This window comes from Lissotriton vulgaris, chromosome 7 (genome assembly GCF_964263255.1).
Source record: "Lissotriton vulgaris chromosome 7, aLisVul1.2, whole genome shotgun sequence".
Classification (NCBI taxonomy): Eukaryota; Metazoa; Chordata; class Amphibia; order Caudata; family Salamandridae; genus Lissotriton; species Lissotriton vulgaris.
This window is the reverse complement of record NC_141695.1, coordinates 1,193,469,398-1,193,491,629: the sequence shown is the minus strand read 5'-3', so window position 1 is coordinate 1,193,491,629 and position 22,232 is coordinate 1,193,469,398. Positions and strand designations below refer to the sequence as shown.

At 45.0% G+C, this 22,232-nt stretch overlaps 1 protein-coding gene across 2 annotated transcripts in view; it reads right to left on the bottom strand.

Moving 5' to 3' along the window:
- The window catches only part of RNF40 (ring finger protein 40), a 244,231-nt gene that overhangs the window by 43,206 nt on the left and 178,793 nt on the right, over positions 1 to 22,232 (bottom strand). For both annotated transcript variants that reach the window (XM_086931679.1, XM_086931680.1), the window contains exons 17-19: positions 19,712 to 19,837; positions 19,269 to 19,409; positions 4,786 to 4,887 (exon numbers count right to left, since the gene is read on the bottom strand). In XM_086931679.1, coding sequence (XP_086787805.1) covers positions 4,786 to 4,887; positions 19,269 to 19,409; positions 19,712 to 19,837 — 369 coding nt within the window. The remainder of the gene's footprint in view (positions 1 to 4,785; positions 4,888 to 19,268; positions 19,410 to 19,711; positions 19,838 to 22,232) is intronic.

Below are 22,232 nucleotides of genomic sequence, written 5' to 3'. Positions count from 1 at the left end.
CCCCTTCGGCGCCGACGCAGCCGCGTCAGGGGCCTTTGCCTTCGGCGCCGACCCAGAGGGCTTCGGGTCGGCCATTTTGGCGTGGCTCTTCAAGTCGGCCATTTTGGTTTTCTTGGAAGTTGACGCCTCCAGAACCTTCTTCACCAGCGCCACTTTCAGTTTCGGTTTCGGTTTCGCATCCGAGGGTGCGTGACCCGTTGGCTTCACTTTCGTTTTCTTCAACATAAGTGATGGCTTAGAAATGTCCGTGACCGGGCCCGTAGGCGGGGACGTAGGACTTATAGTTAGATCTTGGGTAAGGCCCGAAGGCGATCCCTCGACCTGGGCCGCATGAAGGGGAACAACCCCTGAGTCTGTATGGAGATGCTCCTCCTCCGAGCTATCTCCCATCGTGGCACAAGCCTGGTCGTCGTCCCCTACCTCGTCGGAGACTTCGTTATAGTCCTCCTCACCCGCGTCGTAGGTCTCCTCCTCGGACGCGGGCCCAGAGTCCGACCCTCGCACGTAGTCTTCTCCCTCGACAGATTCCTGGAAAATGTCATCTGGTGGGGGTGCCGAAGCAGACAACTGAGCCTGGAGCCGATTGGCCCGGCGGATCTTTAAAGTCTTCTTGCTTCGGAACTTTGAACACGCCATACAGGTGTCCTCGCGGTGATCCGGTGACAAGCAGGTATTGCACACAGGGTGCACGTCGAGGTGCGAATATTTAGAGTGACACAGCGGACACTTTTTGAACGGGGTCCGCTCCATAGCAAAGGGTGTAGTGTAGGCCCGTCCGCGTCGAAAGCACGTGGAAGGGCAGTAAGAGATCGGAGCTGAGAGTCAGATAGAAAACCGTACGCAACTATACCGACACCCAGCCTAAAGACCTTTTGGTCTCGAGTATAAAGTAGAACAACTATCGGTTCCGACAGAGGGAACCGAAACACATCCGAACCCAATGGCGGAAAAAAACAATCTGGGGATGGAGGCGATGCCCATGCGCACTGTAGTCCAGGGGAGGAGCCACCTACTCGTGATACTTCGAAGACTCTTCCAGGACAACAATGTGCAATCATCCGGACCCAACACTAGGTGGCGGACTATGCACAGATATGAATTCAGCAGCCCACATGCCTCGAACACCTGATGCCTAAAGACAACCCTGCATCCGACGCCCCATGGCCTTGGGTGGCCTAACCCACGGTGTCCCAGCATCCCCAGGCATTCCAACTTACCTCTCCAACCAGTGATCACCCCCAGAAGATCTGTCCCCAAGCCTGCACCCATCCGTCCCTGCGCCATTGTGGGTGTACTTTGGGTGCTGAAACTGATCCCCTTTGCCCTGAGAAAAACCCAAGGAGCTTTGCTCCCACAGCCTTGTGGCCTGCTCGTGACCAGCCACCAACCGGAAGGCTCCCTATCTGCCACTGGATAACATTGGGCCTCTGCTCTCTGCACCTGGCCACCCTAGTGCAGCTGAGGGGGTTTGTAGAGTGCATTCTTGACCCTGGGGGAACCCTGGTTCTAACCCCAGAATACCAACTCCCACAACAGAGTACTTACATGTTAACCAATAACTTCATTTCTCTCCATAGGAATACATTGACCTTTTTTCCTTGAAAACATTTTTAAGTGTGGAGTTGGTTTTGTATTGAACTTTGAAAAACTGCAAAAAAACAAAAAAATGTTGATTTACCTTTTCTCTAGGAAATGTCCCAGTGTGATATCTAGGTGTATCACACGGAGTAGAAAAAGTAATCCAGAAAGTAATCTGCAAAGTAATTCAAAGTAATCTAACAGTAATTTTCACTGTATTGAAAGCATTTACAAACCTGTAATAAAGTAATTTTCATTCAGCTTGCTTGTATTGTTCAACTTGACTTGAAAATGATCATATACACTTACCTGTGCCAGGCGTACTTGGTTCAAGGAAATGAATACAACTGAATAATCTTTTAATACAAACCAAATTGGTTTGTGTTCAGTCTGAGTGTGTGACATCATTTGCTGATTGAGTGAGTACAACAAATGCTTAACACTACCCTCTGATAAAGCCTTACTGCTCGCCCACACTACCACAGATAGAGATTAGGGTGCTATCTACTTTTACCTCTCCCTACCTTTTGGGTTCCACTGTACTATGTGCAACTATACCTCACTTTGGTATAGTATATACAGAACTAGCTTCCTACAAAGACCACAGGGGGTGGAGACAGCATTGTGCAAGGAGACGTCTCTTTTTAGGTGCAAGGAAATCTTCCCTCACTACTCTAAATTCAGCTAAGGTCTATTCAGCTCAACCCCCCCGCCCCCCAGTGGCTGTGTATAGTGAATGCATATCCCCAGTCCCTGCCACTCCAAAACCAGACAGTCAATATACAAACGGGCAGAGACACACATAATGGTTAAACAAGAAAATGCCTACTTTCTAAAAACATTTTCAAACACAATTTAAAAAACATCTTTACTAGATGATGTTATTAAATTCTGAGTTCAGAGAGCCTAAACTTTATTTCTCAATCTTGTCACAATGGGAATTTATACTTGTAAATGTTACAAAGCATTTCCCATTCTATCCTATGGGGCAAGATAGCCCTTTAATAGTGAAATATTGCCAATTTCGTTTTTCAATATCAGGACTTGTCACACACACCAGTAAATGCCCTTCACAATACTGCACCCTTCCCATGGGGGTACCTGTGGCCTATCATAGGGGTGCCTTACATGTAAGAAAAGGGAAGATTAGGGCCTGGCAAGAGGGTGCACTTGCTAGATCGACATGGCAGTTAACAACTTGCGCACAGACACTGCAGTTGCAGGTCTGAGATACATTTTCAGGGCTAGACATGTGGGTGACACAATAAGTGCTGCAGGTCCACTAGTAGTATTTGATTTACAGTTCCTGGCACACTCAGTGCACTTTACTTTTGGCTTACCAGTAAATCAAATATGATAATCAGGGAGAACCAACTGTCATAACAATTTACACAGAGAGCATATGAACTTTAACACTGATTAGCAGCTGTAAAGTGCCCAGAATCCTAAAGCCAACAACAACAGGTCAGGAAAAAATAGGAGGAATGATCAAAAAGTTTGGGGATAACCCTACAAAAAGGGCCAAGTCCAAAAATGGGCATATCATGGGACTTCCTGAATTGGATGCAGTTGCTTAACCCTGCGCCTGTAGTACAAGGGTGTATAAACAATGTCTATCCTGCACCTCTAGCTGTTTCTAGGTGCACTGGACAGAGGTGCCCCCTTTTGCCTCCTCTCTTTGCCCTTGTGTAAGAACTGGGCTTTTGTTGCAGTTACACCCCCCCCCCCATATCATTTCTCCCCCTGCTAACAAGACCTCAGTGCCAGAGCTTGTTCCCAAAAGCAAGGTGTTGTCTAATTGCACTACAATTGGCCAAGGACTTTTGCACCCTTGTAAGTCCCTAATAAATGATATGGCATGGGTACTAAAGAGGGTCTCTAAGGGCTGCACCATATCTTATGCCACCCCAGGGACTCACATACAAATTCGACACAGACTGTCACTGCAGGCTGAGTGACATGGTGCAAACCAGGAGTGAAAACAAGACATGACACTCATGTGTGTCATGCCAAAGTCACTTCATCCGATATATGCGACATGATGCCTTTGAGCCCTAAGTTCTATTGTTCGATATTGCAAGTGAGCAGGGAAGCCACTGAAAGATATACAGTTTGATATCAAAGAACTCCTATTAATAAACCCACACTGATTTCAGTGATGGATTTATTAATACATGCAATGGAATGCTGGATGTGCCAGATGCAACTGTCCAGATGCTAGGTTTCTTCATCTGACCTCGTCCTGTGGAGCCATCTATGCGTATTGGACTAAGGTGATGTCCACATTGTCTGACAGTGGATAACAGGATAGAGATTGATCCTATTATTGCACTGCTAGGATATACAGGGGAATCGGATACCCCTTACACACAATCTCTAGCCCCCTTATTGGTGAAGTAACAAGTAGCGAGTAGATGGGGAGAAGCCAAGCTGCCAAATGTAAGCATTGGTTACGTGACAGGATATATTGTGATCAACAGCTTGAGTTTTATTCTGATGTGCTCCCAGAGGCCTTTCGATCTGGGGATATTGGGGCCCCTTCGGATCACATTTACTTGCTTATGATGGATGATGAACCCCAGGATGTTGACGAGATGTTGACGAGATGCAATGATGCTTCTGGTGGCAGCGCCCTCCCCCAGCGAAGGAGCTGTATCCATGAATATGGGATTTTTATGTTGTGTACTGCAATTATGCTAGTACTGTCAAGCCTATGATATATTCTTGAACTACAGAGGGTGGGGAATTAGTTCTGCGCAGATAGGGAGTGTCTCTCACTGCGGATAATAAGTCCCTCCTAAGCACTGTGGTAGAGGAATGCAAGACCATCTTGGCTATGTTCTCCATGACTGTATATGCAACATGTGACGCCGGTTTTCTAATACAGTCTCCATTTATGATGTAACACTGTCCAGATGTAATGTACTTCGATAATTCTGATAAAATAAAAAAACATTTTAAAAAGATGATGCTCTGCAACGATCTTTGAAACTGTTAAGAATGTTTACCAAAGATGGCGAAATATTTTAACAAACAAGTCAGCTTATTGAAGAGCCCATTGAGAAAACATGACCTCTCACATTCAGCATGCCTCATGACTTGCTAGAATGAATACCCTTGGTTTTGTATCAATAAACAAACACATAGTATACACCCCCCACCCCAGGAGGACAAAGGGCTGAGCGTGGGTGTTACAGAGAAGATTACCTTATATTCTTTAATCTCTTCCTGAAGTATTTCGTCAGCATCAGCATAGACTTCCACCTTCTTCTGCTTTTCCAACTTGCGCCTAATACGTGATATATCTTCCTAAAGGGAAAGACAAAGACCAGAGTGAGGAGCGAAGGACCGCAATCAACGACAAGAGGCCACAAAAACAATAGATAAAACAACAATAAATACAAGTAGGATAGTTTGGTGGAAAAACTGATAGGGCAGGGGTGATGGAATGGAGAATAAAGGGGCAAGGGATTCTATGTTTATATATCACCACTTTTAGGCCTAAGCTAAACAAAGCCAACATTTCTCTTTTCAGTGAAACCACAGAAGGTTTGTGGATAGATCATTTTAAACAGTCCACATTCTAAATTTGTCGCAATATAATGTTAACTGGTCAACAAATCATTTATGTGAGGTCATGGGATGGACAGACAAAGTCCAGATGTTGTAACAACCAGTTGTTAATCCTCCAAATCTCATTATTAACAAAACACATTCATTAACAGATCGAAAACAAACTAGGGAAGCTTATAAAATCACTGTATAGAGCTGTGCGAGAGATACAGCTCAGGTCAGTGTCTTGGTTCATTAATACCATTGCCATCAGGGTGGGGCAGGAATGTTTCTCAAATCATGTTTAAAAACTCTTAATAAATACATAACTCAAGCATAAAGTGGTAGCACACAGTTATTTGCAATCAGCACATTTTTCAATGAAATAGCCACAAACGTTCTCACTGACATGCGGTTTTACTAATAAAACTATACAGTGTACAAACAATGTTTGGAAATAGAGTTTCTGCAAATTTTTGTCATTTGCACATCTCCAAGTGTTCTAATTTGTTTTGCTTCTATTGCATCACTGTAGGAAGCTAGCTATTCATGAGATATATCAAATGGTTGATATACCATGTAAAAAATCCAGGGGTTCCCTTATGAGTGGACAGGGGCTTGCTGTGCAATCCCAAAGTCCTATTTTACGGGGTAGTGTTGTGGAGAAGCCTTAGGCTGAACACAGAAGAGTGCAAGCCATTTGCAAAATACACACAGTGGTCAATAAATGACAACATGACTCCAGAATGAGATACACACTAATTTATAAAAATAGCAAGTATCTTTATATACGTTTAGGCATCCGAGAAATAAAACGCTCAGGTAAGTACATTTATTTTATTTTTATTTATTTTGAAAGTTTTATATAGCGCGAACAAGATCTTTGCAGATATCAGAGCGCTTTACAAAGCAGGGAATACCAACAAGATTGAAACTCAGGTCATTAGGGAGTAAAGTAAAACAGGTACATCAATAATGCAAGTATTAAAGATAGACGTGTGCATAGATAGTCAAGTAAATCAATAATACAAGTAAAACACATAGTCGTAGGGTAGGGATCATGCAGAATAATACAGATTGGTGCAGAGTCTTTACGGATAACGTTAATAGGTCAAGTGTATTTGGCCATGAGAATAGCTTTTACTTCTTCTGGGTGCCATTCCTGAGAAGGCGCGTTTGTAAGTTTTTTCCTTACGGAATCTTCGAGGTTTTAGCAGAAGATTGTTAGTGCCTCTAGTGTTTCTAGAGCCGCCAGAGATTGACAGCTTCTGAGCGAGGTATCCGGGAGAGCTCAGATGTACAGCCTTGTGTGTCATGCAGGCGATTTTCAGGTGAATTCTAGCTTCCAAAGGCAGCCAGTTCAAGGATTTCAAGTCAGGGGAGATATGCGAGTGTTTTTTTGACCCCGTGATGAGTCTCGCTGCAGCGTTTAGAGAAGCTCTTTGGGGTGCAGTAGTGGTTAACGGAAGACCGCAAAGGGCGATGCTGCCGTATTCAATTTGCGGGATTACTAGAGCTTGTACTGCATTTTGGAAGTCTTTGGCTGGCAGGAAGGGTTTAAGTTTCCTCAGGGTATTGATTTGGAAGTTTGCTCCCTTAGTAGCCTTGCTGATATGATGCTGCATGTTGAGATTGGAGTCGAGAGTTATGTCTAGAGATTTTGCGGAGTCTACTATGGTGGGTTGGACATTGAGTGCAGTTAGCTGTTTAAGCCAGGATTGAGTGGTAGAGATCTTCGCGGGAGGTCAGATCAGAAGGAACTCTGTTTTCAGAGCATTGAGTTTGAGATGATTATTGGCAAGCCAGGATTGAGTGCTTCTGATCGTTGAGTTCAGGAGTAAAATGTCATTGGGGGATTGTAATTTGAGATATAGTTGGGTGTCATCTGCGTACATGTGAAAAAGTACATTGGATGCTTGTAGCAAGGTAGTGAGAGGTTCCATAACTAGATTGAACAAAGTTGGTGATAGGGAGGATCCTTGGGGGACGCCTAACGAAACCGGTATTGGCGAGGACATCAAGTTGTTACTCTTGAATTTCTGCGACCTGTTATGTAAAAAGGAGGTGAACCACTTGAGAACAGTCCCAGATATACCCATTCTTGTGTTCAAAAGTTCGAGTAACTTCTCATGTTTAACAGTGTCGAATGCTGAAGAGAGATCAAGAAGGATGAGGAGGCAGGTATCATTTTGATCTAGGATTTGAAGGGCATCGTCAATTATGTGAGTCATAGCAGTTTCAGTACTGTGTCCTGCTCGGAAGCCTGATTGGTGAGGGTTGAGGAGATCGAACTGATCAATGTGTTTAGTCAGTTGTAGCTGCGCGCATTTTTCCAATAATTTGGCGAGAGTGGGAATATTGGTAATTGGACGGTAGTGGTTTAGGTCGGATGGTCGGCCGTGGGTTTCTTTAGTAAAGGTGTGACTTGTCCAACTTTGAGGGAGTCAGGGATGGTTCCTTGTTGGAGCGAACTGTTGATAATTTTAGTCCAGAGTGGGAGGAGCAATGGAGTGAAATCTTTGACAGCGGGGAGGGGATCCGTGAGGTGATTGGATGGTTTCAAGGTGCTGAGCAGTTTGCCTATTTCTTCTTCGGAGTAGGTGTCAAAGGGCGTTTCATTGCGTTTCATTGGGGATTGTTCACTGTAAAAAGAGGCTGAAGGCTCTGGCTAGGAGGTCAATCGAGCTGAATCAGCAAGTGGGCTAAAGCCTTGTGATGCTCAGGGACAGAGGAACACCTTTGGTCCTCTTCTCAAAGTCCCAGGAGTGTCCGTAGGCGTCGGGCTTTCCCTTACTGGAGCAGTCACGGTTGAGGGGGGCTGCATGCTGAGGCTGCAGGCAAGGTCAGGCAGTCCAGGAGGGGTAAAACCCCAATGGACTCTAGCTCTGGAGGACCTTGTTGACAACGGTGGGCCACTTCAACTCGGGCCAGAGACGATGGGTGCAGTGGTGGCTTCGGGTGTCGGGTTTTGGCAGTTCCGGCGGCCTCGGAGTCTTCTCTTTTGTAAAGTCTTTGGAACAGGTCCGCTGTTCACTGAAGGCCTGGACTCTTTCGCAGGCCGACAACCCTCCCAAGTTTCTGGAGTCATAGCTGCATGACAAGTCGACTTTGGCAGGGTTTTCAACAAGGGATGCAGACATCGTTGGTACCAGGTCTGCTGCTCCTTCTCTCTTCTCGGCTTTTCAGTGTCCTCTCTCTTCTTAGGTCGGCAGGATCTGTTTCTCCTGTGGCAGGGACTTCCCTAAATACTGAATTTAGGGGCATTAGGGGACTGTAGGGTAATAGCCAATTGGCTTCTGACCCTTGGAGTCACTATGTCCCCTATATGACCACTTCCTGTGGGAAACGTACATAACCCTTTCCCAGAATTCGTAAGTATGCCGTCACAAAGATGGCTGCTTCTGAAAAATCGTGTTCACCTCACTGTAGTCCACCTTAGGGGTAGTACTAGCCTGGTGGTGGCACACTTCCCTGGTCATTTGCACTGGCAGTAATGGAACTGACTAGCACAGAGCCCTCACATGCATTACCAAGCCACCTGCCTTAGGGTTGTCAGGCCTGCTGCAGGGGTGACTTACAGATAGAATATGCAGTGGTAGAGGACATTACACAAGATGTTGGACATGTTGTGTTTTCACTTTTGTTTGTACCAAGACATCCTGCCTGCAAAGGCAGTCGTGCATCTGCTTGTTGAGGGGTCTCTTACAGTGGCACAATTCGTGCAGCAGCCCATGCGGGACCCTCGTTTAGCAGCCAAGGCCTGAAGTGCCAGGGTACCACTTACTAGGGACTTACAGTAATAGCTAAAGTTTTTACCAACTGGGAAAACAATTGCACATTTTTAGGGAAAGAACACTGGCACTAGGGACTAAGCGTGGGCGGAAAATCCGTTCCGCTCGCGGATTTTGCGGATTTTCGGTAAATTCGCAATCCGCGAGATTCGCGAATTTCCCGCAAAATCCGCAAATCCGCGAGCAGCGGATTTTATGGCTTGCTCGCACTGTTCGCGTGAGTTCGCGGCTTCCCAGTTCAACTTTGCGCCCCGCGAATAAGCGCTAAATTGCAGAAATACGATTTTAGCAAAACTGAAACTACTTACCAGGTTCAAAAGTTCAAGCTCATCATTAGTAGCCATTTCCTGTAGTGCTTCCTGAGGGGCCCCTCCAGAGTTCAGTTGCCTACTTGCAACTATTATGTGACCCTGCTCTGACCCTCAGAATAGTTACACAAAGGTCCTGAATTACAGCTAAGGCAGACAAGCAGGAGCCAGGCTGGAAGTTCAAATCCAGTGACACATTAATCAGCCCCTATTTCATTATTGTCAGTTGGGGCAGGGAAGGTGTTGTAACTAATTTTGCAACAATGAAAGCACTTAGCAAGTGCAAAAGATCACTAATCAGGAAGCACTAAGGAAGCAGGTGCCAGCTAAAAAAGTGGCAGTGGTGACAGAGTGGCAGTGATGAAGAAGAGTGTCCCAAACAGGCTGGACACGTAGAAACAACAAGTTCGCAAAACTTGCGACCCGACAGGTAAGTTCGCGTTTGCGAAATTGTACAAAACCCTCGCGAACTGGAAGAAACCTGCGCGAACACACAAAAAAAAAAAATCTGCAAATTCGCGAGAATTTGCGGATTGCGAGTTCGCAAATCCGCAAAATTCGCGAACGCGAGATTCGCAACATTCGCCCATGCTTACTAGGGACCTGGTAAGCAGGAACTCAGTACACTTCAGTCAATGGTGCAACAAGTACCAGGCAAATAAGGGGATGGGAAAGGTGGGGGGAAGGAGGGGGGGGGGGGAGGGCGGGTACTCCAACAAGTAACCTAAGCTTCCTACAATCACACTTCTGAATTACAACAACAAAAATGTGCTTTGCAATTTCTGGCATTTTTAAATATTTTGACTATTCATTTAAAAGCATTTAAATATTATGTGTGAGAAACTAAACTGGCATCCTACAGCCTTTTGTTTAACCATGATTATCAGACAGCTCACTTGACAAAATCCTCTACTGTAGTAAGAGAAGGAAAAGTATATATCATTTTCCAGGATAAGCTAGGCACTGATCAGTAAAAATCATTTGTAGACAGAGCACCATATATTTCCAGCAAAGGAAAAAATACGATTGACGTTCTTTGGTTTACGGATAATAAAATACATCATTTATCAGCCCAGACAGAAGGAATGTTTAGTGCAGCTCTTTCCAGAAGGGGGGTTTGGCCACGTTCATGCTTGTTGGGATACGAGGGGGTGTCTCTGTTTGTAGAAGTCTGTAAAGGATTGTGAGCTGTTATCTGAGCGGAGCCATCGGGGGAGGGAAACTAAAAGTGCGCAATGCGCGCTGCCAGCCTTTAGGAAGAGGAAAAGTGCAAGCGTACGGAGTTCACATCTACTGTCCATACGAGTGCACCTCTCCTGTCTGCACGTGCCACCTCCTGTCTCCCTTTGCGAATGAAAACCACAGCAATAGAGTCTCGCTAAGCGAAGAAGCTGCGCATTTGCTACGCGAGACCTAAAAAAAGGCACACAGACATTTGACCTCTGTCCTTGAACAGACAGCAAATGTGTCAAGATAAAAATAAGATTTTAAGGCATCTTTATTGCTCATTCACTTTCTGAATGAACAGAACGCCTGTTCTTTTCAGCTCAAGTTCACTTGCCAGAAAGGACCAGTAGGCACTAACAATAGCTCAACCTGATCAAATCTGACTCATCATAGTGAGTGGGTAAGTAGATTTTTCAAGGCCTGTAATGTTTCCGAAATTTTCCTATTCTTCTGCTGTCTTGCCCTTTTTTTCCACACTTTAGGTTATCTTCACATCGAGGGCTGCTCTACTTGCCCTTTATGTATTTTATTTTATAGATAATTAATTCAGATTTTTTTGCAAAGCCGCTGCATGGTATTATTTCTAATGCTGATGTTGTGAATAATTTCCCCATAGCGAAAGCTTGCTTAGCCTGACTTGCTTGGACACAGATCAGGTTTAGGGAGTATAATGCAGTCACTTCATGCCATTTCTAGTCAGTTTTATTGGCTTTCTAGTCCTTGTTCAGACTATCAATAAACCAAAAGCAGGACGTTGTGATAGAGTTTGCGATCACAAGATAAGGTTGCAGCTAGCACACAACACCTGACACAGTCTTTATATGTTTCCTATCTAGGAACTTGCAATTGCATTTCATTTATTCAAATGCATGTTCCTTTTTTTATAAATACACAGCAGCCAGTATGTTTTAATGATGGTTTCATTGCAGTGTGATAATTCAGCTTGCTCAAATATATTGTTTAATGTGTGTCAGCATAATCCATATATTTATTATCAAGTTATTTTTTCTAAACAATAAACAAGGTTTGACGGAAACTTAAGTGAAAGGGCATCAAGGCTCCTATATTGATTTTTTCAATAATATTCAACAAAGTCTAAACAGAGTATATAAAGGGATCTGCTTCCAGGGGACAGCAAGGTGAAGGTCGCACAGACGGAAGTAATACAAATATTTTGCTTTCTGAAGGCAAACCCAGCCCCAGACAGGCTTCTTGCTCTGCCTGGAGACACCATAGAAGCTGAGAGTGGGGGCAGAAAAAGCAGCTGTCTCCTTATGGATCAATACCTCTGTTCTTGTACCAAGGTATGCATGTGAGAGGAGGGCAATCAAATAAGCTCCCACAGGCTCCCCTTGGTGCCAAGTGTAGCTTAGTTAGAGAGAGAAAAAGAGAACTGATGTAGAGAAATCCTGAATTACTATAATAATGTTGAACTATGTTTTATTTTCTGTTTGATAGCTAATATTGTTGACACTATCTTGTTTATTTTCACTGTAACCACTATACATAGTGTGCACTAGGATATGTTTTTAATTTAATAACATCATAAAAGTATATGCATAGTGTGAATTCTTTGGACTATTCATGGTTAAAGGAGGCCTGGAACCTATTATTTAAAAATACTCCTTTGAGTTTCATAGGACTGATGGTTGCCAAATGCAAATCTTCCTTATGTAATGTTCAGTGGGTTGAATTGCTTACAGTTCACTAGGTTCCCTGTCACACGATATTATGTTGACTAAATCTGTTCTGCCACTGGGACTCTAGAATCCAAATTTTGGGAGTATTCTGGAGAGATTCCAGAAAATGTATTACACTAACCATGCTTTATTAGTTTTTAATTATTGTTTCTACCATAAAACCTATAAAATGTGGAACACGTAATCAAATTGATAAGTAGATTAAGTGGTCACACAGAAGGAAACAAGGAAGGTGAGCATTTAATGAAGGAAAAGAAAAGCATAAATAAAAACATGAAAATATTTAGATATATTGTACTCTATGGGCATTCTTTTAACTAAGAAGCAGGCTACATGTAAGGGAACTGGATGTTGCAGTAAGATCTATAGATGCATCAAGCTATTGAATGTAAATAAAACACAAAGTAAAAACGTAGCAAGGTGCCTTCACTTCATTAAATGGGTTGTTAATGTTCCTTACTAATCACTTAAATATGATGGTTAGAAGTTGTACAAACTGCAATGTTAGGGGCTGTACATGAGGAAAATATTTCATAATTGTTATTATAGGTTTGCTGCTTGTTTGCATTTCAGATTAAAGTTTTGTGCATACTGCCGCCATGTAGTGGTTCTGATCAGAATGACAATTTCTTCAAAAGGTTAATTTTATGGGTGTTGACTATGGCAGTATTTCTCGTTACCTTGCTCAAGAGGTCTGATGTATTCCGTGAATCACAATTTCAATAACTTGCCTTGCTACTCACATGTAACTTCTGAAAAAGACTTACGATCTTAAATGTTCTGATTAAGTGGTGACATTAAAATGGTACATTTTCACATTTTAAACATCATTCACACTGCATGTTAGCCCTTCACATTCTTGCTAATGGTGCCATTGATTTAAAACTTACCTGCCACTGACTCAGTTGCCTAGACTCTTGCCCGGGGATCTTGCTTTGGTTTTGGGTCACGGACAGCCTGATCACGAGCATTGCTGGTCCCAGCTGGTCTCCCCCGCTGCCGCTGCGTTCCACAATCCAGTGCGCAGCCGCGTGGGGGGAGACTACATTCCCCAGGATTCCTAGCGGCGAGACGCCACTCCAACGCTGATTTCGCGCCAGGTGGCGCTCAAAAGGACACTGGAGTTCCCGGGTCGCGTGACGTGCGTGGGCGTCGCCGGGTTAAGCCCGGGACAAGGGGGGGGGGGGAGGGGGGGGGGGAGACAGTCTGTGGCCGTCAGGGGCCGTGGGAGGCAGGGCTGGGCCACCCCTCTAACCCCTCCAATAACTGAACGTTTCGGACTTCCTCCCTTTGATGTGGGATTTTAACCAATTTACCCAGTCAAGGCTTTTCGCCATACAGCGTTTTGTTTTTAGTATTGTTTCCTAGAAATCTGCTGCTGGGCTTTATTATCTTTTATAAATGTTTTTACATATTTTATAATTTTATTTGTGATTTTTAGTTTGAGTGCCTGGAAAACACCATTTACTAAGAATCCTTGGTGATCAGCATGGGCAAACCAAACCCTTCAACTTCTCCCCCTTTAACTAGGCATAAGGCAGCAACGAGTCAACCACTGCCGAGCTTAACAGCTATTGATAAAATGCTGACAAAAACAATAGGGGTGGTGGCATCGGCTATAGAAAACACTGAAAGACGACTATCTATTACTCCTGCCATGCCCCCCCCCCCCTTTGTCTACTGAGGACTTTTCCCTAGCTATAGTTAATTCCCCAGAATTAACGTCAACACTGATGCCCTCCTTTGTCGAGTTACCATGCGCACAGCCCGCCCCGGACGATAGTGTCTCTATTGACCTTGCTCCATCCCCAGCCCCCCAGCTAGGGATAAAGGCTCCTAAACCGCACCCCAGAACTAAGAAGGTAAAACCTGCTTAAAAAGTTGTTAGGAGAATTGAATCTATACCTGATCCTCCTCACCCAGCCCCAGGTCCCTCCTTCTCCACTTTGGCACCTCCCGTCTAGGCTACCCACCTACTGATTGATCTTTATGCCCAAATGGAACAGCTTATCAATTCGCATTTTAAATCTTTATCTTGTAGTATTGATAAACTAGTTACCTTGATAAATAACAAATGTCCAAGCGGTGTTCAGCCAGTGACTACAATTGGGAACATCGCAGCGAAAGCGGCATCGGGCACAACTATCACGGCCTATAAAAGCCCTAATCCAAGCGAATGCGTCCGCTTGGACAACCCTGTACAGGATCCGGTTTCCCTAAATAGGCAGAAAAGTAACACTGCTATGGTAGTGTCCGGCCCAGCAACAACATCTAAGGGTTGCCCAAATATAACCAGTCTGACCCCATGTGACTCTTTTCCTATTCGAAAGCTTACTGAAAAAGAGCAGTCAGAATCGGGTAGAGCTCAAGTCAATCCCGCCAAGAAAAACGGCGGGTGGCAGACGCATTAGGTGGGCAAAGGATGCGCTAGCCCCAGACAAACTAGCGGAGATATATCATCTTGTGGCGTGTTTCTTAATAGAGGTAGGTGACCTCGTGGGCGCCAACCACAATTTGCCCTATTTCACGGATTTACAATATATTCATAATAAGCTCCTTTCCAGCTTAGCGGGTTATTTCTATAAAAATTCACAACATGAGGCACCGGGTAAAAGACCAGGCGCACTGGTTTAACAAAAATTGCAGGGCGGCTAAAAATACCCTTATAAAGGAAGTAAAACCTGGGTCTCTGTCGAGCATTAGATCAGCTAGGCAGAACTACAAAAGATTGACCATGGACGCTAGGTCAGAGTGGGAGGCCTCAAGGTGGGAAAGCCTAAAAGTAGCCCTGGACGGAAGAGACTACAGGGCCTTTTGGAACCTAGTTAGATCAGGTTCTGAAGAGGGGTCGACAGCGATAACTCCTAACCTTAGTGAAGAGGTTTGGCTTACTCACTTTAGGCCCCTCTACTCTTTCACTGACAGCTCAGCGGTAGAAGATCTAGCCCCACCAAAGAACACCCCTGACTCACCTCAGCCGGTCGCATTGGGCCTTGATTGCCCACCCTGCTTGAAATCCAGGCGGCCTTAAAAAGTTTAACTACTGAGAAAGCTCCGTGGCTGGATAGATTCCCTGGAGACTTATATCTAAGCGAACAGAAGGTTTGGGCTCCCTATCTTTGGTTATACTTCAATGCCATTCTACAGGGTATGGAGATCCCCAAACCTGGTTAGGTGCAGAAATTATACTCATCCACAAAAAGGCTTCCCCCCTCGACCCGGCCAACTACCGCCCTATTAGTCTTATTGATGTCCTCCAGAAACTATTTGCCCGCCTTTTACTAACAAGGTTGCAGAGTTGGATGGACGAGCATCACATCCTAACCTCCCTGCAAGCGGGCTTTCGAGCGAAGGTTTCTACCATCGACCAACTGTTCAGATTACAGTTGGCATACTGGAAGATGTTTTTTGGGGGGGGAGGGGGGTAGTTTGTATTTTATATTCGTGGCCCTCTGTTCTGCATTTGACCTGGTCCAGCGGGACAAGCTCTGGGTAATATTACAAGAGATGGGAGTGCCGGTCTTTTTGTGCCACCTACTCAAACGCTTGCACCAAGGTACCTACGCTAGGGTGAGGTTTGGGAGGAACGGGGAGCTCTTGGCTACGTTCCCAGTGGAAAAGGAAGTGAGGCAGGGGTGCTTGCTGCCCCCACGCTCTTCTCCCTCTTCCTCAATGGGCTGATCCAACATCTATTGGGAGCAAGGGACATTGACTCACCTACCCTAGCAGGCCGTAAGATACCAGCCCTGATGTTCGCTGATGATACCCTTTTATTATCAAAATCCTCCACGGTTATTCAGCGAACATTGGAGGCTTTTTGCTCCTTCTGTAGAACGAGGAATGTGGAGATTAACCTCTCCAAAACTAAATTCATAGTCTATAACGCCAGATCATCCAACTGTCCCCATCCCCATTTGGATGGTCGGGGGTTGGAACGAGTGTCAATCTTTGATTACCTGGGGATAACTCTAAATGATAGAATGGATTGGGGGTCTCATATGGCGAAGGCGAACCTGAAGCTGGCCCAATCCACTGGCGGTATCCTAAAGGTTTATAAGGAGAGTTATTTTAAGCCGTTGAGACCGCCCGTGGAGATATATAAAGCCCAAGCGAGAGGAGGAGCATTATATGGTGCAGATCTGTGGGGTCATCACTGGGCACTCCTCTAAACCTTACTGAGAATAGCTTTATTAGGCGCCTTTTGAAACTACCCAAGAGTTCCCCTCTGACCCCCCTAAGGTTGGATCTAGGTCTGCTCCCTATCCAGGATATTGTTTCTAATCACTCCCTGCTGTACTGGAGGCGACTGTGGTCAACCCCTGAGCTCTCGAGCTAAAGGGAGGACCTAAGGGACCTTCTGTCCAGAGTGGGCGTTGGAAGAATTCCCTGGCTGAAATACATCAAACAGCTTTGCCATGCACTTGGCAAAGGTGACTTGAGGTCTTTACCTGAGGAAGCATGCGCCCTGATCTCCAAGAGTTCAATGAGTCTGCTACTGAAGCAATATCGAATGGAAATCATGCTAGCAAACTCCGCTTTGGGTAGGTTGACCAATACCTTCTTAGATATTAAGGTTATTCCCTACTTCGAGAGGTTCTTGGACGATATTCAGCCCCTACTGGCTAAAACATTATACGTCCAGTTTAGGCATGGAACTCTGCCCCTAAGGGCTGTAACACATAAGTGGTCCAATGCTCCCCAGTCTTTGAGTTCTTGCCCAGGGTGTGAGGCCAGCGAATAGACGGATCTGCACGTTCTGCCCCTCCTACTCTAGGGCTAGAGCCAAATGGATCATTCAAGTGTGCAAGTCTAGGGGTCTTAGGGATTATAGGGAGGTACTCAGAATTCTAAAATATGACACCACCCCGCTGATTGTGTTTGCAACAGCTAGATTCCTCTTGTCCATGTGATGCTTGAGAGGTGCCAAACTTAAAATGAAAAATTGTTACATTATTGTTCTTGTGCGTCCACTTAACACTATTGAGCACCTGTGCTTCACAAACAAAATATAGCTTAGGGAATGTGCATGATTTCCCTCTTTTTAAACTTGTACAGTTTTCATTATGTTTTTAACATTGTGCTCTTTTTTAATACTATATGAATTTGGGCTGTTTTATGATTGTTTTATACTTTGTTTAAATTGCTCTTACCTAAATGTGTGCATATGTGCTTTTATGGTTTTTAACCGATAATAAAGCTTTTTGACTGACTGGCTAATGATAGGGTAGTGAAAAATATAAGGCTGGGGGAGGCACAGTGAGACTGACAGTTTGAATCAAAACGGAGAGGTTGACAATCTGGTAAAAGAGGGATTTTAATATTAGCCAGAAACTGCATTTGCTCCTTGTATTTTTATTTGAACGATTGCAGAGTTCATTTGTTATAGCATGTGGAGAAGTGTGGCTCAGGGGTTAGAGGCGGCAGACCCGGAAGCTGAGATCGGCCCTGGACCAGGGTTCAATTCCCCGCCTCAGCGGGTCTTGGGCTAAAAAGTCCACGGACTCGATAATTCTCGCTCCGGTGCCTTGCCGACTCACGGGTTCACACTCTGCGACTCTGGGCAATAGCTTGCTTAATCTCCACAACGGCCCCTCGCAGCGGGATGCCTGGCTTTCACCTTGTGGATACCCTGCCTGGGTTATCTCACAGGGGAATACCAGGACGGGTTCCCTAAGCAAGCGCCGGGAAACCCACTGCGGGTAGCTGTGCGCTATATAAGCTCAAATACATACATACATACATAGCAAATTGGAACAAATTAATCAAATAATTTTAGAGGTATTTGCCTTGAAAGGTTTTTAGGCTTCATTTCATGCTTGATATCACTAAAGTGAAAAAGCTCCACACAAAATTATCAACAGGTAGCTTGCACCTGTAAAAAAACTAGTAGGATTTTCTTTTTATTTTAATGTTTTGCTTGTAGGAAGTATACTGTACATATGTTCTAAAATGCTATTATAATAGTGAAAAGGGGAGATGGAAATAAATGAATACTGACCTAACTGAAATTGTACCAGCATGGTATTATCACTGTGAAACAGGGTCTGAAAACTTGAAGTGCTGAGCTGGAATCTTGGATCCGCATGCTTATAGTATGATTAACAATTTTTTTTTTCTCTGTTTTTTTTATTGTGATTGTTTGAGGACACAGTGTAAACATTTACTAACAGACTGAAAAGATTTGCTGGTTTTGTAACTTGATAATGTTTACGGGTGAACTATGTCAGTAGAGTTCAAATACGAGACAATGAGTCCATGCTAGCTAATTCCTAAAAAAGGCACTAAAGAGGAACAACAAGTGAGGGGAATGGAAAATCTGTTAAATTATATTTTACTTAAATGTGCACTGATTGCTGGGGCTGTTTGATCAAAATTTTCACTATCACCCTAAGGAAGGGAGTGGAAGTTTCCAAAAGCCAGCACGTTGGACAAGAGCATAAATGAACTATGAATGTTTTAAAGAACTTGCATTTTTCACTCCTGAGAATTCCAGAAAATAAATTTTTCACATATAAGGTGTAGCGAAGTGTTCTTGTAGTGTAGAGAAACAGGTTTATATTGGCAGACTTCTTGGCATGACAGGTTAGTGTATTCACTTAAGGGGTTATGATTTGTCTATGATTTTCAATCTTGAAATATAGCAATTTGACTTTTCTCCACCTGGCAGTCATGCTTCTGAACCAAATATCAGGAAATCTGAAGATGGTGTTTAAGTGTGGTGCATTGTGGCTTCTAGATCGATGTCGGAGTCAATTCCAGCAGGTCTATAGCCCACGCACACTCACAAAAACCAGATAAGATTCAGATCCAAGCATCAGATGAACTGTATATGAATGAGTAACAGATTGAAGCTGCAAAACTAGGACATTCAGGTGAGAATTGAAAGATGCTAGCATGCCCATCCATCTGCCCTCTACATATCTACACTGTATGTGTGGGGAGGAGAAGCACTAATATTCCTAGTCTGTGACCTATTTAGATAAGCAAGAGAGGGTTTATGTGCTTATACATTTGCTCTCCTCAGGAGATTGTGCCGGGGCGATAGTATGCCTAAACATTTACCGTTCTTGTACTGTCAGAGGGGATTGTCAGAGGGGAAGCACCAACATTACCTGTGCCCTCTTCAGATTAAATGACTCCTTCTCTTTGGCTGTTCGGTTCTCAGACATGAACGTCTGGATCTCTTTCAATTTGCACTGTACATGCTCCAGTTGTACTTTCAAGTCCTCGGAGAGTTGTGCCGCTTCTACCGCCTGAGGGAGGGAAAGGGTGCGATATTTTAGAAAAGTTCGACGTTTTATGGAATTAGCTGGTTTCCAATGCCTATAGGACATAAAATGGAAGGGTGGTTAACAAGCAGGAGACAATTACAGCAGATGAGGCGCACTTACACAGTTGATTGGAAAAGAATGGGGAGAGGAGGAAAAACCAATGCACGGACAAAGAAAACACTAATCAGGTAGGCACAGGTATACACAGGATATAACTTGTGTTGATATGAAAGGAGGAGGTAAGTCAATAACAGAGAAGAATAAAATATTTAGGGTGGTCCCACCTTCCTCTTATTCAGCTCCAGTGCTTGAGTGCGCAATGTCAGCTCTTTCTCGATGGAACACAGATTCCCCTGTAAAACACGCTCCTTCTCCTCCAGCTTCTGCACCACCAACAGCTGAGAGTCCACCTGCAACACAACACCAGCATCAGATGAGAGCTCCAAATCTTAATATCTCAGAGCCCAGCAGGACATGGCGTTGCACCTGGAGCATAAAAGCAAAGGCAGCAAGAAGCATGACAAACCCGACCTCAGAGTGAGAACCCAAGCATGCATGCATTTGAAATGCTTCTAGTGAAATAACACTAACCCAGAGATGTATCGTTTTTGTCTAGCACCTCTGCCTCATTGTGAGACCGCATCCCGACCAACCCGACCAGTACTCCACCCTTCCCCGAACTCACCTCCTTCGCCCCCCCCGGGACTGTATCCCCGGCCTCATACTACCACCGTAAGGACTCGACCTGAGACGCCAGCGAAACGCCAGAGAATCAACCGCTTCTTTTCCCCACAGGGACCAACCAGAACATCGGGCCGGACAGCCTTAAATATCGCGGACTCCGGAAGCCCCGCCCCTATGGCAGCGACAGCACCCGATAAAAAGGAGAGCCCGGAAGTGCAAGTTGTCGGAGATTTGTGGCAGGAACCTCGGACTGGTGGATGCGACGGTGAAGACGGAGGAGACGGAGAGCAGACGGCTGAAGCAGACGTGTGGACCGAAGAGTGGTGGAGTCCACAGGAGGTGGCTGTAGAGCGGCCGTAACTCAACGGGAGAGTTACGGCGGACCACGTGAGTGCCTTTAACCTCACTAATTCAACTCACTAGGAGTTCCCTGTATATAGTCCCTGTAAATCTCCCCTTCTCTTTAGAATCACGTCCCCCTGCACTGTATTATACTTGTATAGCACGGCACTCTTCGAACCGCCCCCCCCCCCTCTTCACGTCCTGACCAAGCACCCTTTTCTTCCCCCTACCCCTTGTTCCTTCCTCCCGGTCCCTTCCTTACCTCACTGCCTCGTTTTCTGGTCCTTCCCCACACACCCGGGTGACGGTGACTGCAGCAGAGATCCTACGACTAGGATAGGACTAACGGTCCCTTTTGTTTCTCTTTTTGCTCCCTGCCCTCCGTGGATCCTCCCCATCGCTGGAGCCGCCGTTGGACCCGCCGAAGACCGCAAGCGGCAGCGCCGACCCGGAGTGGACCAAGACCCGGACTTCCTCTTTTGTTCTCCTTGTGTTCTACCCTGTGACTTTGAAATAAACCCCTACTATAGCACACTATATACGGCCTCCTCGCTTGCTTTTCCGGCCCGCTGTACACCCACCCTCACACTCATTAACTAGCTAAAGCAAACAAACTCTAGTAAAGCCATGAAGCCTGAAATGTTTTAGAGAACACCGGCGTCCTCATGGTATAACTCCTGCAATAAGGTTTACTTAAACAAAATCTAGCACCTATTGGGCAAACAGAATAAAAAGGCTTAGGATCGTATCTTAGGTAACCGTTTTGCGTTTTTTGTGTTTAACCTAGTTAGAAATGCACTACTACAACATCTAAGGTAACCCAGTTTGATCACATCCAGAGTAATAATAGTAGTGGTAGGAGCGGTGAAAAGGGTTATGCGCATGCAGCTTTTGGAGTAGACCACATGGTAAAAGAACTAAAGAGGTCAGGAGGCAAGGAGATGGGAAGGGGCTGGAATGTTCAGAAGTAGACTAAGGGAAATAAGTGATGTAATTTTGATTTTGGAATAAATATGGAATTTTTGGGTCATCATGTGGTCAAGGAGCGGGTTACTTATTTTGCTTGGGAGGTTACGGGCAATTGGCAAAAATATGATTTAGGTAGCCTCAGCAAAAACGAGGGAATTACACCCAATTACCTGGCCAATTAGCTCCCAGAGCCTTGAATACTGAACTTAACAGATGAGGAGCATAGATGTCTCCTCTGTTCGATTATACACCTGATTTTAATTCACTAAAAATGTAAGATATGCATCATTGTATTACCTTGAGCCAAGCTGGGAAGGACAGGCCCAGTTAAGATCTTACTCCCAACCAAACCAATGCTAATCAGAACTGGTTTAATGAACAAGTTACTTACCTTCGGTAACGATATATCTGTAAGAAACATTAGTTAGTGTTAGATTCCTTACCTTAGAATATCCCCAGGCGTCAGTCTGGATCCGGAAACTTTTGCGTAGCAGTACCCCTGCGCGTCGGTAGGCGTCGTCTGCAGGCGTCCCCTGCGGCTCCGCGTCCGTCGTCGGCGTCGTGCGCCGTGATGACGTCGCTGGAGTACATAGACGCCGCCTCCGCGCGCTGACGTCAGTTCTTTGCACACAGCTTTTCCGCGCCAGGAGACGCAGAGCCATGAGAGAACCAACACTGGTGCCATGTAAAAACTAGGGCCCTGAAAGGGATGACCTTAACCCTAGGTATCAGTTCGCAGAACGGGGAGGATGGGTGGGTTCGGTAAGGAATCTAACACTAACTAATGTTTCTTACAGATATATCGTTACC